At 46.4% G+C, this 17,500-nt stretch overlaps 1 protein-coding gene across 1 annotated transcript in view; it reads left to right on the top strand.

The window, feature by feature from the left end:
- The window catches only part of kn (EBF transcription factor knot), a 162,534-nt gene that overhangs the window by 28,976 nt on the left and 116,058 nt on the right, over nucleotides 1-17,500 (top strand). The window contains exon 4 of the mRNA XM_086538188.1: nucleotides 4,009-4,064. Coding sequence (XP_086394314.1) covers nucleotides 4,009-4,064 — 56 coding nt within the window. The remainder of the gene's footprint in view (nucleotides 1-4,008; nucleotides 4,065-17,500) is intronic.

The raw sequence follows: 17,500 nt of genomic DNA, 5'->3' as shown, positions 1-17,500 counted from the left end.
GACGAGATACCCAAACAAACTTTGATTCGCGAATGTAACGAAGCACGGCCGGGCAATGAGTGCATTCCAATCAGATCATTAATTCCGAATCCAGAATCATTTTGGTCGAAAATCAACCAGGCTGTCCGAGCCGAAATATTTTGGGACACATGAGGACACACAACAAACGCCTCCTCTTGCTGTAAAAAAAAAGGAAACTAAAAAAAAAGAAAAAGAAGAAAAAGTAACGAAAGAGTAGGGGGAAAAAGATCAAATAAAAAGTTTAGTCGAGGGGGATACGGAGCCAAAAAAAAAGGAAAACAAGATGGCGGAGAAACTTTCAGCAAAAAAAGAGAAAAGGAAAAAAAATAATTCATCGTATAAAAAAAAACACTGGTGGAGGTATAGGAAAATCTAAAAAAAAGGAAAAAAAAAGAAAAAAAAGAGACATTGAAACAAGTTCAGTTAACAAGTAGAACAAGTTTATGGAAGGCCCATAGAAAGAGAGAGAAAGAGTGAGAGAGAGAGAGAGAGAGAGAGCTGCATCGAGGCGTTTGGAAATCGACCTCCATTCCCTTTCATCATAATCCTCTTCCAACCCTCTCTATTATTCATATTTACTCTCTCTCTCCCTGCTTTGTGCACTTGTTAGCGCTTTATCTTCTGGTCCCGTGATTCGTCGTTTATGTACTTACTGCGTTTTGGAGTCTCTTTCTTTCTCTGTCTCTCTCTCTCTCTCTCTCTTTCTCTCTATCTATCTATCTATCTATCTATCTGTCTGTCTATCTATCTAGCTCTCTCTCTGTATCTCTCTCTCTTTCTTTCTTTCTTTCTCTCTCCCTCTCTCTTTCTTTATTTCTATCTCTCTCTCTTTCTCTCTCTGTCTCTCTCTGTCTTTCTCTCTCTGGCTCTTTCTTTCTTTCTCTCTTCTCCCCCTCCTCTTTCTCCGGGTATTATCCAATTTTCCCCTACGCTTTTCCTTCCTCCTCTTTCTTCCTTTTTCCTTCTCGATTCTTCCTCTTTATCTTCTGCTTTGCTTTCCCTTTCCTCCTCTCCCCTTTCGTCAAATACTTCATTTTCCCTCCGTCCCTCTTCCACATCCTTCACCACCTCCTCCTCCTCCTCCTCCTCCTCCTCTTCCTCCTGCTACTCCTTTTCCACCTCCTTCACCACCTCCTCCTTTATCTTCAACTCCCTAGCCCCCTCTTCTTCCTGCTCCACTTTCTCTTCCCTTAACTACTCCTCCTCCCCTCCTTCCTTCACCTCCACCCTCTCTCTCGACACACCTCCACCTTCTCCTCCTCTTCCTTCTTCACCTCCTTCTCACTCTCCTCCTCCTCCTGCTTCTCCTCCTGCTGCTCCTCCCCCTCCTCCTCCTCCTCCTCCTCCCCCCCCTCCTCCTCCTCCTCCTCCTCCTCCTCCTCCTCCTCCTCCTCCTCCTCCTCCTCCTCCTCCTCCTCCTCCTCCGGGCGGCGGCGGTGGCGGAGGCAGAGTGTGGTGAGGCTGGTGTCGCCTGGGCCCAAGAGACGCGTGGCGAGGTCCCTTGGGCTGATCAATATCGTGCACCCGTTGCAACACCCAGCTCCCCCCCCTCTCCCCCTCCCCCCCTCCCCGTCCCCCTAGCCCTTGCCCCATTCCCTGCCCAATGCTTCCCTTCCCATCCCTACCGCCCCCCTACCCCCCGTTGCTTGCGCCCCCTCCCCTTTCCCCTCTGCTCTTGCCTACTCCCCCCCCCTCCCATTCCACACCCCCTACCCACTACCGTACCCCTTCCCCCTCCTTCTCCCCTTACTCTTGCCTGCACCCCCATCTTCTTCCCCTTTCCCTCCCCCCCCCTCCTCTACGCCTGCAGATACGGGCGGGCCTTCACACACACACACACACACACACACGCACACACACGCACACGCACACGGACACACGTACACGGACACTCAGGCATACACACACACATACACACACACACACAGATGCAGATACACGCTTTGGTGTTTGACCATCTTTGACCGTCTTTTACTTGCTGTTGTTGTTTTTTGTTGTTCTTGTTTTCTTCTTGGTTCACATACTCGAACTTTATGACTTTGTTATTCTATATGAGATCGGTGAAGAATAAGATGGGTAATTTGGAGAATATATCAAGAAGAAGAGATCAGGAGAGAGAGAGAGAGAGAGAGAGAGAGAGAGAGAGAGAGAGAGAGAGAGAGAGAGGGAGAGAAAGAAAAAAAGGGGAAGTAAGAAAGAAAGCGAGAGTGGAAGAGATCGAGAGAGGGAGAGATAGATAGATAGATAGAGAGAGAGAGAGAGAGAGAGAGAGAGAGAGAGAGAGAGAGAGAGAGAGAGAGAGAGAGAGAGAGAGAGAGAGAAAGAGAGAGAGAGGGGGGTAGAAAGGAAAAAAAAAGGGGAGTAAGAAAGAAAGCGAGAGAGGTAGAGATAGATAGATAGTGAAAGAGAGAAAGAGAGAAAGAGAGACGAAGAGAGCGAGAGCGAAGAACCTGAGAAAGACAGAGGATAAGGTCTAAATCTCGGAACCTATATAATCACATTTCCTTGTGAGAAACACAGCCTTTCCCTCCCCGCCCTTCCATTTAATTCCTCTCTTCAACGCGGTCAGCTGGTCACCGTTTTTCTTCGTTAGCCGCTCGCGTACTGCCTCGCCTTTGCCCTATTTATCGCGTTCCTCTTAATCAATAACGTAATTAGACACCAGACTCTGCGGAAGTCAACGCGACCTCTCCGGAATGCCCTTTCAATGACCCTTTCGCTTGACACTCACGCTGGCTGGAGGTTATGGGAGGGGATGCTGAGGCGTAGGCTATGCGTTTAGGTACGTGGGAGGACCTTTGTGCGTGTGTGTGTGTTTGTGTTTGTGTGCGTGTATGGGTGGGTGGGTGGGTGGGTGTGTTTGTGTGTGTTTGTGTGTGGGTGTGTGTGTGGGTAAGGGATTGTAGATATGTTTTATTCACATACTCCCTATTCTATACTTTTATTTTCCTTCTCTCTCTTTTTTTTCTGTCTCTATCTATCTATCTATCTCCCTCTCCCCTCCCTCTCCTCTCCCTCTCCCTCTCTCTCTCTCCCTCTCTCCCCCAAACTCTCTCTCTCCTTCTCTCTCTCTCCTTTTATTTCTCTCCAAACCCTCCGATTTCCATCTCTCTTAAAGCCTAATACATTCTTCCCTTTTTTTCGCGATAGAAACCTCCGCCTAAAGAGGAGAAAGGTAAAAAAAAAAAAAAAAAAAAAAAAAATAATAATTCCCGTTTCGCTCCCTCGAAAACAAGAGCGAGCGTGGTGGAATAATGACGAGAGATATTTGCCGACAGCAACAATGGCCTCGCCTCCAGGGACCCGCGTGGTTATCATTGGTTGGGAGGAAGGACAAAGAACGCGGTTGGGTCTTCTCGGAGAGTCTTAAGATAAATAATTCTCTATTGGATGAAAACTTACTTAATGGGTTAGGATATCTCGTGTCCGTGTGTCTGTAGGAAACACTGAGGGAGGAAAGGGAGGGGGAAAAAAAGTGTAGATCCGCGGCCGTGATTTCTTTCTGTCTTCCGTGATTTCTTGAGTATTATTGTTTTTAATATTACTGTTTCTATAACCTTTTGTGTTCGGCAAGGAAAAAAATAGGTGAAAAGGGGTGGTTCATCTGTCATCTTGTAGACAATATTTTCTTTTCTTTCTTTTTATTTTTATTTTTATATATTTTTTCCTGTGTGTTTGTTTGAGTTCTTAAAGCTTATGTAGGTTAGTTCATGTTTTGTTAAGTTGTATTTTCAAGGGGTAGCGATTTGGGTGAATTTAGAAATAGAGAGTGACTTTATATATATATATAGTGCACTATTTCTTTTTTTTCTGGTGTGTATATTTATATATCTATATTCATATCCATAACTTGATGGTGTCTAATCTTCTGTACTGGATTCATCATGAATTTTGATCATGACTTTTTTCTCACATTTTCAGCATGTTTCGACCCTGTCATGTCTATTCCAGTGTGTAATAAGTAATAATGTGTTACTTTAATTGCAGGAGTTAGACAAGAACAAGAAATATACGTGAGAATAATTGACTCCGTTACAAAACAGGTAAATATAGTTTTTAAGACTCCCATTTTCCTTATTCGTTTTAATTTGTTATTTTCTTTTCTTTTTATTTGCAGGAATAAGGCAGCAACAAGATATTTATATGAGACTTATAGATTCAGTCACCAAACAGGTATGAAGGTTGCTATACACAGTAGGGAAAATCTTGGGCCTTCACCAACGCTTGTCTTTCTATTGGTTTCTTGAGTTTAGTTTTTCCCCTTTTTTTTCTTTAACTAACTCACTTTTTTTTTAAATCATAACTAGTAGAGTGGCACGCCTCTATATATATTTTTTTTTTTTTTTCGTGTTGACTTATCATTTACTAAGTTTTGTTTTTTTTCTTGTGATAAGGAATAGAAGGAAAGATTAAGTATTTGACTGATCTTGTGCAGTTAGCTGATCGTTCCCTCTCGCCACGACCTAGAGCGGATCCGTAAGAATTGAAGGGCGGATGGTTTTCCTCCCTCCCTTAAAGTAACTTCTTCTTTCCAAAGTCATTTAGAAATCTGGGACTCCTCCGTCTTTTTTCTTTTTTCTTTTTCTTTTTTTTTACTTCTGCTTTTTTTTTCCTCTTTATCATCTTTCGTCGTCTTGCTTGCTCTTCTTTTTATTCCTCTTTTTCTTCTTCTTTTTCTCTATCTCTCCATCCTCCTCATTTTTTCCCTTTTACTATTGCGCCTACTTTTTCTTCTTCTTTTCCTCCTCCTCCTCCTTCTCTTTCTCCTCCTCCTTCTCTTTCTCCTCCTCCTTCTCTTCCTCCTCCTCCTTCTCTTTCTCCTCCTCTTTCTCTTTCTCCTCCTCCTTGTCTTCTTCTTCCTCCTCCTTCTCTTTCTCCTCCTCCTTCTCTTTCTCCTCCTCCTCCTTCTCGTCCTCCTCCTCCTCCTTCTCTTCCTCCTCCTCCTCCTCCTCCTCCTCCTCCTTCTCTTCCTCCTCCTCCTCCTTCTCTTCCTCCTCCTCCTTCTCTTCCTCCTCCTCCTCTTTCTCTTCCTCCTCCTCCTTCTCTTCCTCCTCCTCCTCCTTCTCGTCCTCCTCCTCCTTCTCTTCCTCCTCCTCCTCTTCCTCCTCCTCCTCCTCCCTGTAGGCGTATGGACTATCCTGCGCTGAACTTCAGGAACTTTTCCCAAGACAATGCCTCTCTTGCTTCATCCTCACGGCGCAGTTAGCCAACTCCCGCCATCCCTTTCTTCAGCTCATCCTTGATAGTTCCTCCAGGACTACCACTCCTCCCCCCTCCCCCCTCTCCTTTCCCCTCTTCCTCCCTTCTTTCTCGCCTACCTTTCACCCTCCCTATCTCTTCTCTCCCCCTCTTTCCCCCTTCTGTCTTACCTCTTTCATTTCTCCTCCTCCTTCTTTTCTCTTCTCATTCTTCCCCCTTTTTTTCTTTTCCTCTTCTCTCTTTCCCTCTTCTCTCCTCTTCTCCTTCCTATTCCCTCTTCACTCCCTCAATCACGGTACTTGTTACTCTCTCGCAAGAGCCGTGGTGAGAGGGAGGGAGGGAGGGAGGGAAGGGGAAGGGTGGAGGTGAGGGAAAGAGAGAGAGGAGGGGAGGGGGGGTGTAATACCCATCTGTGGCTGTGAAATCGGGACGTCTCAAAGAACTCGAACCCGTTTAGAATTCGACCTCAAGATTCACGATTTGTTGGCAAAAATCAGAGGCAAAAATGAATCGTGTGTTTCAGTTCCTTTTCTTAACGAGATCAAAATCCCAAGAACTCGACCCTCGTTCAAGTGCTAAAACCTAGGCATGAATTTGTGAGTTCTTTTTTTTCTCTAAATGAATAAATACTTCAATAAAGATGAAAGAAAATCCCTTGATTAACAACAACCCCGACCGCTACTGCACAAGGCATCTTTGAAAGACAAGGTAGCGTCGAGTGGCTCACGTAGAAGAATTAAAGAAACTAACCGTTGTCTGTAGTTTGACTGATTCTCTACCTTTTCTGTTGAATCTGTAGTCTTTGGAGTAATACCAGTACTCTGTAACCACATAGCCCATGTCTATCGTGATGTTGATAGTTACTGACTAATGACGTAGTTATTAGAATTAGTAGTAGTTTTGTCTAACCACTGCAAGTTTGATGTGAACCTGCCTGGCGTTCACATCGTGTAGCACGTGTGATATTTATAGGCCTGTTGAAGGAGGTCATGGTATTGACACATTATTCCGCAGGTCATATATATAAAAAAAAAACTCTCTTGCATGACGACAGAGGAAGGGGTCTTTGCGTGACGGCTTTTGCCTTTAACTTAAGAAGTCTTGCCCAATGACCGGCTCACGTGAAAGGCATAAAGAGGGTTACTTTAGGATAATGGCTATATAAATGTGTGTAAACAGACTCAAGTGCACAAAAAAAGAAGCAAAAATTACCTGATGATCACGCAAGAATATGTGATTTTGTTATGTTATGTTATTCGTCTATTTGTTTTCATTTCGTTGTTGTTGTTTGTGGAAAAAAGAGTGGTACTATATTCAGTGCGTGTAGTTTGGCGGTTTTGTTTATTAAAGGGAAATTGTTGCTATCATGTAAACTGATTCAAACGTTTGTTTTTAATGCATAGATGTGATATTTTTCCCTACCAAACTGTTGCATCAATAAAGGGAATAACATTATGAAATATAACACGCAGTTCGATGTGCACCTAAATTCCGTACATGATTTTTATACACTCAAAAAAAAGAAAAAAGAAAAACAAAGTTGTCATTGCTAACCTCGATATGAAACTGTTATTCGGATACACGGCCCTTCCTCTTCCTCCACCTCCTCCTCTTCCTCCTCCCCCCATACCACCACCACCACCCCCACCCTCCATCATATGTCATTGGCTCGTTCCCACGGACATGTTTAAGATCCTATCTGCATAATCCGGTAAAACAGTGTTGCGCGGCCTTTCCGGTGCGCCCTTCGCCCTCCCCCCTCCCCCTATCTTAGTCCCCCATCCCGTCGTATCGTCGTCTGCGATCTTCGGCACAGATTATCCCTGTATCCATCATGGTAATGGGAGGGAAGGGAAGAGAGAGTAGGAAAGAAAGAAAGAGATAGGGAGAGAGAAAGATAGAGCGAGAGAGAGGAGAAAGGAGGAACGACTTGGTATGATATTGGTCGAGGACTTTTTTTGTATCTTTCCGTTTCCTGTAAAAGAGATACTTTTTTGGAACTTTTTAGACGCCATTTTTTTTTTTTTTTCTTTTAGTTTCTTGCCAAGTGCTTCCGATGGTTATGATGCGTTTTCTTAAGACTTATTGCGCGTGGCAATAACCAGACGGGCGTTCCACCTCCGGCCCGCCGTCGCTAGCAACCGGAAAAGACCTTCTGCAGACTCTTCCTGGCGCGAACGTGTTTATTCTCCGCCATAAGACTCGCTTTTGATTCATATATCTATTTTTTTCTCTCCTCCCTCCCCCTCCTTCTTCTTCTTTGTTTCTCCGGACGAGCAAAGTTCTCTTTTCTCGAGAAAAAAAGAAGAAAAAAGTCCACATCCTGTTTCTCACGGTTTCTCGAGGACAAAGGTGGGTATTGTGGATCCCCCGAGTCCTTCAGGAAGCCCCGGCTGAAGGTGGTGTTGTCCGCCTCCTGCAGGACGCGGCCGCTGCACATCTGTGGATCCTCATCCCGAAGGCAACAATGAGCGAGGCAACTCAAGCGAGCGAAAGAGGAAGGGATTCTTCTCCTCTCGCCGTTGCTGGATCCTCTCAGGCGCGAGCCTCTTTTTCCTGCTCCGGGGCTTCTTCCTCTTCGTCTTTCTTTCTTCTATTTCTTTTCGTCTTCCTCCTCTTCTTTCTTTTCTTCTTCCTTCTCCTCTTCTTCTTCTTTCTCTTTGTTTCCTCATTTCCCTCTTCTTCTTCTTCTTCCTTCTCTTTCTTATCGTCTTCTTTCATTTTCTCATAAGAAAAATATGAATCTCCACTCCCTTCCCTCCTTGCCTGCCTGCCTCCTCCCCTCCCCTCCCCCTCTTCCTCCTCCCTTCGCCGCCTCCTCCTCCTAGTCTCCCCACATCCCTCCCCTCCTCCCCTCCTCCCCTCCTTCGCCGCCTCCTCCTTCGCCCTCCGCAGCCCGAGTGAGGAGTGTGCCCCGCGGATGATCCCCGAGCGGCCGTGGGGGTGCCACCGATGTTCCTTTGTTTGGAGATTCCCTAAATGTGTTGTAACATTTGCATAAAGATCGCAGGCGCGCACAGATCATCATAATGCTATCAAGGCTTGGGAGGGGTCGGTCCCGTGCTGCTGCTGCTGCCGCTGCTGCCTCCTCTCGCGCTGCAGGGAAATTGGGGGGAGGGGGGGGGGATGCTGGCCGTTCTGCCTTCTTCGTGCTTCTTCTTTCCTTCTTCTTTCTTGCGCTTTTTAGACTTTCTCTTCCTCGTTATCTTTCATGTTTTTTTTTTCTTACTTTTTCCTTCCTTGTTCCTTCTTCTTTAATTCTTGCTTCGTTTCGTCTTACTTTTTATTCTTGCTTTTTATTTCTTTCCACTTTCTTTTATTTTTTCTTCTTTTCCCTTTTCTCTTGATACCTGTTACCTTGTTCCTTTCCATTTCCTTCTTAGATTTTGACTTTGACGTCTTGGTCGTTGTCTTTTCTCTTAGCGAAAAGGGACCGATAGACGCGCCCTGTCGCCTTTTCTCGAAGCAGTCGTCATTCTTATTAATTCAGACATTAAACCCTTGGCGCCTCCGATTTCTTCCGGACAAAAACTTTTCCGAGACGCGAGTGGGAGCGATTATCGTAGTGCGAAAGTTTGAAGTCTCACTTACCTTCCCTCCCCTTCCTTCCCCCTCCTTCTCGTCCTCCTCCTCGTCCTCCTCCTCCTCCTCCTCCTCCTCCTCCTCCTCCTCCTCCTCCTCCTCCTCCTCGTCCTCCTCCTCCTCCTCCTCCTCTCCCCTCCCCCCTTGAAACCATTCAGCTGCTGTCGCCCCCACAGTGTAGGCAACCCTGTTTACTCTCTGTGATTTAATCCTTGTGGCGGCTGGCTGAAGAATAGACTCGCTGCAGACTCGTTATCGCCTTTGGATCAGTAAACATGGCCACGCGCTCCCTCCACATGCTAGCGTCCGAGCCTTACTGCCGCTGCCGCTCCCGCTCCCTCCCTCGCGCGCTTTTAAGAGGGAAGCCATATAATCTAAATCGTTTATCTCCGGGTCGTCTAGATGATTTATTGTTTTCGTTTGCAGTCGGTATTTGCGTACCCCGTTGCCAAAAAAAACACTCCTTTTCCTTCTTTGAATATAAAAAAAAAGAACGAACGAAAAGAAACGAAAAATGTTGAATCCAGAAACCGAAGAAGAAAAGAGAAAAGGAAAAAAAAAGAGAAAACAATCTACAGTCCGACCCGCAAATCCAGCGCGCAAAGGAGGATCAGCTGAAAGCCAACCAAAACAAAATAGCATCAACACCGCCCGCCGTGACGGAAAGCTAATCTACTTCCCCTTCAGATGTGATCCACTCCTTGTGGCATAATCCTGGCGCACTGCTGATGTGCCGATAACCGGAACTGATAAGGGGTAAATAGGCCTGATGATTGCTTCCCAGCGGCCTATTACCAGCGGCGATGGCGACTCTTCCAGAAAGAGGGAAAGAGAGTGGAAGGGAGGGTGGCGCTCGGAGAATTTTGTGTTGCGGTTCTTTCGCTAAATCTTTCCGGTTCATTTTTGGTTTGTTTAATTCGTTGATATTTATACGTTATTATTATTATTACTACTATTACTATCATTATTATTATCACTATCACTATTATTATCAATATTATTATTATTATGGTTATTATATAATTATTATTCTTGTTGTTGCCTTGTTAAAATAGTCATTAACTGTCATTTTCGTCATTCCTATTTCTATCATTATACACATACATGTTATACATTAAAATAGAACGTTATTTTAGAACGTTATTTTATCAGATACGCATGCTATGCAATGTGATTATCATTTCAACATGATGATCCGCCTAAGCACAGTGCATATTCATTGCATTCCTTTCCGAAAATAAACATAACTAAACATGAGGAAACTCGTACCGGATTGTATCTATTTCTCCAAACTTTAGAAACGGAAAAAATGAAATAAATTAATCACACGGCGATAAAAACGCGTCAGGAATTAATACGACCGAGAATTTAAAAAAAAAAATCAAACTAACTGACAGTAGACGGTTAAGCTTCCCAAACTAGACAGAGGCGAATGGATGCCAATATTTTTTCAATTGAAATAACTGAAAAAAAGATACAAAACAACGAATCTAGGTATGGGCGTGAGGTTAAGTTACTGAGTGAGGGGTTGGCCGCCCAACACGTGTCAAGCGGAGAGAGGTTGGCATCGTCCTTCCTGAGCTAGTGAGGTGCCACGTGGCGGTCACGTGACTACCAGAAGGCTGCTTATATTATAATGCTGTTGGTCCTCGGAGTCCTCAGTCTTTATACATAAATATGCATTTCGGTAACTTTTTTTTTTTTTTTTTTTTTTTTTTTTTACGATCCGGTTTAGCTTTTGAGTTATGTAGATCCGCCCAAATGTTAGTTATTAGTGCGTGTGTTTGTTTGAGTTACGTGATTTATATTTTCCTTTTTTATTTTTATTTTTTTTTTCATATCTTCTGTTTCATGGGAACGTATATGAGTTCGGTCTTGCTCCTTATTCCATCGCATCACGTATTTGAAAACTACGCTCTCGTTTTATCATTAACCGAACATAGTAATAATCCTCAAAATTCATTTTTTCGAATCAGTCTATACCAAAAAATAAGAAAAAAAGCCGTGAAATACTAAACTAAAAACAAAAATCTAATCCAGACTTCCAAAAGAAAAAAAAATCAGATAAATTATATAAATTCTCTATTTTATAAAAGTCTTTATTTTATTTTAAATTATATAAATTCTCATATATATATAAAGAAAGAAAAACATACTCCCTATCTCTAAAACACACAACAACGAGATCCATTCGAGGTAGCATTACATATGACCGTCCTGTCTGTAAAGCTGCCTAACATGCCCTCGCCCCTCCACCCTCCCCCCCTCGCCGGCACGTGGCAGAGCGGGCGGGCCGAGGGGCGTGCACGGGCGCTCTTGTCATGGGAAGCTCTGTCGCGCCCCTAACCTGCTCTGTTTGCTCTTACGTGATTTCCTTGGCTGATTGAACGTGGGTTTTTGTTTGTCCGATGTAATGAGTTTATCGATGTGAGTTGTATGTGAACGCCGTGGAGGTTGGGGGTTGGGTGGTGGGGTGTGGGGGTAGGGGGTAGGGGGGAAGGGGGTAGATGGGTGAGAGAGGAACTTGTTCTTCCTCCTGTTGCACTGGAGACGTTTCCTTGGTAATGTTGCACATCTCTTTCTCTCTCTCTCTCTCTCTCTCTCTCTCTCTCTCTATCAATCTCTTTCTCTCTTCTCTCTCTCTTTCTATCCTTCTCTATCTCTTTCTATCCTTCTCTCTTTCTCTTCCTTTTCTCTCTCTCTCTCTCTCTCTCTCTCTCTCTCTCTCTCTCTCTCTCTCTCTCTCTCTCTCTCTCTCTCTCTCTCTCTCTCTCTCTCTCTCCCTCTCCCTCTCCCTCTCCCTCTCTCCTCGTCCCCCCCCCCTTCTCCTTCAAGTTCCACCTAATGACCCCCGCAGCGTTGCGGCGCACCGTTCACACAGCGCAGAATGTAAAATCGATATAAAAAAGAGATTCGATGCTTAGCGCTCAAAAACCCCTATCCGATTAGCCGCAGTGTACTACGGCTGTCGGAGTCGAGTTACGGAAAACCCGAGGCCATTTTATCCCGGGGCGGGCGAGCCGGCGGGCGGGCGGCTGGCTGCTGCGTCCATTAGGCGCCTTCTTAATCCCCGAGTTGTTTGTTCGATGGCTTACGATAAGCAGCCAATAATGATAACGCATATGTAAAGAGTAGTGATTAAATCTTAAAACACCTTCCAATCTTTTTCTTTCTTTCTTTTTTTTCCCTTCCCTTCCCGCCCGCCGCTCGCCTAACACTCGGCGCGGGAGAGGAATTATAGATGGCGGGGAAAAGGAGGAAATAGGATTGTCCATGTTTTGTATCGGATTCGACTGTCGTAGTGTTCGAATGCCCTACGCGACAGATGGCGTTTTGAACTTTTTTTTTCTCCTTCTTCTTTCCATGTCTGGGCTGATGCTCTTTTGTTTTCATGCGGGTTTGAGTCATTTCTATCGTTATCTCGGTCTTTCACGCCTCTCCTTCGTTATCCCGCCGGAAATTCAATCTCATGGGTTGTATGCAGCGGGATCTGTCCGACGCAACAAATCGAAAATCATAAGCGAAACACTCCGCGCTCTGCGTAATGTGTCAGCTCTTCACATTAGCGGAATCGGAAGCTCGAGCTCGGACGAGTTATTACGAGCCAATGCAAAGAACCCACCGCATTAGTCGACCAGCTAATACCTTCGCTTTACTCGTCTCTTTTTTTTTTTAACCTTTCGAAAGCCCGAGCCCGCCCGAGGGGGGGGGGGGGGGGGGGCACCAACTTGAGTGTTTATGATTAAATTAAACAGAATGCAATCACAGACTCGCAATCAACGGTTAAGGAATGGGGGGGCTTTTAAATCCGGTAATCGACGTAGGAAGCTAATCGACGAAACATCACCGGGCAATTTTGTCGGTAATGTAGTCAGTGCTCGAGTAACGCGATGGCTATCTGTTGGACGGCCCTAACTGATGGGGTGTTAGACTGGTGTGGCGGTTGGGATGGGCTGGCGGTATTAGTGGAGTAGCTGTTTGGGCTTGGCCAGTGGGGTAATGCCGTGGCGGCAAGCCAGTGGAGGCTTTTGGGGCTGTGGGCTTGGGATGCTGTCGAACGCCCTTTTTTTTCTTTTCTTTTCTTTTTTTCGTTTTTTCTTTCCCAGCGGATTTTTTTTTCTTCTTCTTCTTCTTCTTACCTTGTACCGAATGATGTTCTTCCGTTTTGGGTTATAGTGCCGTCAGTGGCCCTTCCCCCCCCCCCCCCACTACAGTCGCTAGCCTTCTTTACCTCGAGAGAAAGCAGGGCGCCACGAGGCAACAAGACGCGCCATTCAGCCCTGGAATTGAAGGACTGGAAACGAAGGCGTTGATCCACGTCCTCAAGACTGACCATAGAAAGCTCCTTCATTGTTCTTCGAGGTCGGACTTTTGGAAAAGAGAAAGAGATGAAAAAAAGAGACAGAGAAAGAAAAAAAAACGCTAGACCAACAAGCGAGAAACTCACATATCTTAGAGAGGCGGTTTCACAAAACCCTCTTAGGCTGCTCCTTCTATTCCTCTTCCTCCTCCTCCTCCTCCACCACCACACCTCCACCACCTCCACCACCTCCCCCCCACCTCCTCCTCCTCCTCTCCTTCAACTTCCCCCACCCCCACCTCCTCCTTCTCCACCATCACATCCTCCTCCACCTCCTCCTCCACCACCTCCACCTCCTCCACCTCCACCACCACCACCTCCACCTCCTCCACCACCACCTCCTCCTCTTCCTCCTCTTCCTCCCGCTGCCTCGCGAGGGCTCGGGGAAAAGCATCTGGAGTGAATGACCAAAACAAACAGCCATTAGAGGGCACCACAATAAGTAGAAGCCTGGCATGCTCGGCCTCTATTATGTGTTGAATAAGCGGTAAGAGTCGAGTATTAATAATGCAGTGAGAGTCAACAAACAGAACACGCAACGTTGCCTGCTCGAGCCCCCACGCCGCTCCTTGCCACCTCTTACACGATGGTTTTTGTGGTGTGCGAGTCGCTCTCTCTCTCTCTCTCTCTCTCTCTCATACTCTCTCTCTCATACTATCTCGTTCTCTCATACTCTCTCTTATACGCTCTCGTTCTCTCATACTCTCTCTCTCTCATACTCTCTCTCTCTCTCTCTCTTTCTCTTTCTCGACCTCGCGTGTTCTCTCTATCTCTCTTGCTTTCTCGCTCTCTCTATTGCTTTCTCTCTCTCTCTCTCTCTCTCTCTCTCTCTCTCTCTCTCTCTCTCTCTCTCTCTCTCTCTCTCTCTCTCTCTCTCTCTCTCTCTCTCTCTCTCTCTCGTTCTCTCATACTCTCTCTCTCTCTCTTTCTCGACCTCGCGTGTTCTCTCTATCTCTCTTGCTTTCTCTTTTCTCTCTATTTCTATCTTGCTTTCTCTCTTTCTCTTTCTTCCTTGATTCCTCGTTTTCTCTCTCTCTTGTTTTCTTAATCGTTCACTCTCTTGCTTTTTCGCTCTCTTTCTTGCTTTCTCTCTTTCTCTCTCTTCCTTGATTCCTCATTCTCTCTCTCTCTTGCTCTCTCTCTCTCTCTCTCTCTCTCTCTCTCTCTCTCTCTCTCTCTCTCTCTCTCTCTCTCTCTCTCTCTCTCTCTCTCTCTCTCTCTCTCTCTCTCTCTCTCTCTCTCTCATATGCTTTCTGTCTCGTGCGAGGAGTCCGGCCGAAAATGGAAACAGTGAAGTACTTCGGAGAAATACTCGCGCGCCTTGATTTAAGGAAGAGGAGTAGGGGAGGCGAAGGTCGGTCGAGGAAGAGGGAGATAGGAAGATAGAAAGGAGAGAGAGAGAGAGATAGGAAGAAGAGAGAGAGAGATGGGATAAAGAGAGAGAGAGATGGGAAGGAGAGAGAGAGAGAGAGAAAGGAGAGAGAGAGAGATAGGAAGGAGAGAGAGAGAGAGATGGGATAAAGAGAGAGAGAGATGTAAAGGAGAAATTGAGAGATGGGATAAAGAGAGAGAGATGGGATAAAGAAAGAGAGAGAGATATGGGTCAAAGAGAGAGAGAATACACAGCGATGCCACAGGAAGCGAGAAGTGGATGAGGCTGGGAGGATGGCGATGCAATGAAAAAAAAAAAGAAATAGAAAAGAGAGTGAATATCTAATCGTCGTGAGTGTAAGAAAGGCATATACATACTTGCGAAGGAAAATTAACAACTAAGAAAATACACTCGAAGCATTAAAACCAAATCGAAGTCTATAGTTACACAACCAATAAATCACATAAACAAAAACAAATCGAACAAATAAAAAGCATTGGGATCAAACCAATGAGCCTTTTTTTTTTTTTTCTTTTTTTTTTTTTCTTTTTTTTTTTTTTTGGTTCAGTCAACCAGAAAAATGAAAAAAACACACATACACACACACACAAGAGGTAATCTTTGGCGAGACGTTCCTCAAGTACTACTAGACTCTTAACGCCTTTTGCTATTATGGATTCTAGCCGACGACACGCGATCGGAGGGGGAGGGGAAGGGGGATGGGGAGGGGGGTCGGGGGTCAGGAAGAGGTTAAAGGGAAGGAAGGGGAAGGAGGGGGGATGGGGTTAGGGGGAAGGATGGGAGGAGGAGGGGGTTAAGGAGAAGGAAGAGGGAAGTAAGGGAGGAGGAAGGGGTTAAGGGGGAAGGAGGGGAGGAGGAAGGGGTTAAGGGGGAAGGAGGGGAGGAGGAAGGGGTTAAGGGGGAAGGAATGAGGGGGAGGAGAGGGGAGAGGTGGAAGAAGCCAGGTTATTGCATCTATATTCATTCATCTTGTGCATTATAACGTCGGTATGCTTTTAGTTTCTTACATATTTTTTTTCTAAATGTTTTGATTTTTTAAAAATATTTCGTATGTTCTCTTTTCGCATGCGCTGTACGTTGATTTTATGGCCACAGTCGCTTTGCTGGGGTCCAGAGAGGGAAGGTTGGGGTCATACACGGGGGGGGGGGAGGTACCGAGATGCGTGTGAGTGAGTGACTGCCCCCCTTCCCCCTCTCCCCTCACCCCTCTCCTTCTCTCCCTTTCCCCTCCCCTTTTCCCTTCTCTCGTTCTCGCTATCTCTCTATCCTCCCCTCTATTATCTACTTACGTCCCTCCCCCTCCTTCCTCTCTCCATACCCCCTTCCGCCTCTCCATACCCTCTCCCTTCTCCCCTGACACCCCCTCCCCCTAACCCATTCCCTTACCCCTTAACCCCTCCCTCTCCCTTTCCCCTTCTCTCCACCCCTCTCCCCTTTACTTCCTCCCCCTTCCCTTCTCCCTTTACCCCCCATCCTTTACCCCAATTACCCCCCTTCCCCTTCCCCACCGCAGCCACGCCCCTCGCACGCGCGCCTTACCTTATCATGTGTTGGTTTGTCGGCCATTAATTTCGGTTTTATTGCCCCGCAGCCTACGGGCTACGCTGTGCCGTCAGCCGAGCCGTGAGTGCGATTCGACTCGGGGAGAGGGAGGGAGAGGGAAGGGGGAGAGGGAGGGTGAGGAGAGGGTGGGGGAGATGGAGGAGGGAGGGTGGGAGGGAGAGGGAAGGGGGAGAGGGAGGGGGAGATGGAGAGGGAGGGTGGGAGGGAGACGGGAGAGGGAGTGGGAGGGGGGAGGGGGAAAGAGGGAAGGGGAGAAGAAGGGAGTAGAGAGGAAGGGTGAGGGGATAGGGGGAGAGAGAGAGGGATGAAGGAAAGCTAAGGAGGAAGGGTGTGAGGGAAAGAGTGAGTAGGAGACAAGGAGGAAAGAAAGAGAACGAGATTTCTAAAAGGAGAGAGAGAAAGAGACAGACTTCTTTCTCTCTTTCTTCCGTTTTTCGTAAGAGAGAGAAAGAGAAAAAGAAGAAAGGTTAAGAGATGTATCGCTTTTATTATGTATTATTTCTTACTTTTTCTCGTCATAAAATGTAAAGTTGTGGATTATTTTAAGGTCAATTCACGCGAGAAAATAAAAAAAAGGATTGAATCGATAAAGATGTTCCAGGGAGGTCATTCCTGCTGTCTGTGACACCCCCACCCTCGCACCCCCCTTTCTTTATTCATTTATTTATTTCTCTCTATCTCTCTATCTCTCTCTGTCTCTCTCTCTCCTCTCTTTCTCTCTACCTATCTGTCTTTCTCGCTTATCTCTCATTCTCTCTCTATCTATCTACCTATCTATCTATCTATCTCTATCTTTCTATCTCTCTCTCCTCTCTATCTATCTGTCTACCCTTCTTGGTGCTCTTCGCTCTGAATTTACCTCAAGTCTGATCTCTCCCTCACCCCTCACCCTCCCCCTCCTACCCCTTCCCTTTCTTTGGACTAACAATGCGGACAACTCACTTCGCTTTGCCTGCTCATCACCCCCCCATCCCCCTCCCATCCCAGCCCACCCCCATACCCCACTTTACCCTTACCCTTCACCCCCCTCCCCCTCCCCCACCCCCATTGTTCCATGTCTCTGCTTCCGATGGAGGGGAGGGGGCGAGGGTGGGGGGAGAGGCTAGTGAGGGGAGGGGTTGAAGGTGGGGGAGAGAGGCTGGTGAGGGGAGGGGAGAGGAGGGGAGGGAGGGAGAGGGAATAAGGGCAACATATGGCCTTAGAATGTTCCGCGTGACTGGAGTAATTGTGGCAGAATGACCCCGACAATAGGTCCTAATAGGTCAAGTCAGGCTGGGGTCGCCGTGCGTCATGCTCGGCCGGTGGGCACTAGGGGGAGAGGGGAGGGGGGAGGAGAAAGGAGGAGGGGGTAGGAATGGGGGTGGGGGTGGGGGGAGCAATGG

Source organism: Penaeus japonicus, unplaced genomic scaffold (assembly GCF_977035675.1).
Source record: "Penaeus japonicus unplaced genomic scaffold, GWHDUDI00000001_assembly GWHDUDI00000007, whole genome shotgun sequence".
Lineage (NCBI taxonomy): Eukaryota > Metazoa > Arthropoda > Malacostraca > Decapoda > Penaeidae > Penaeus > Penaeus japonicus.
The sequence above is the reverse complement of the archived record's forward strand: the minus strand, read 5'-3'. Positions and strand labels throughout refer to the sequence as shown.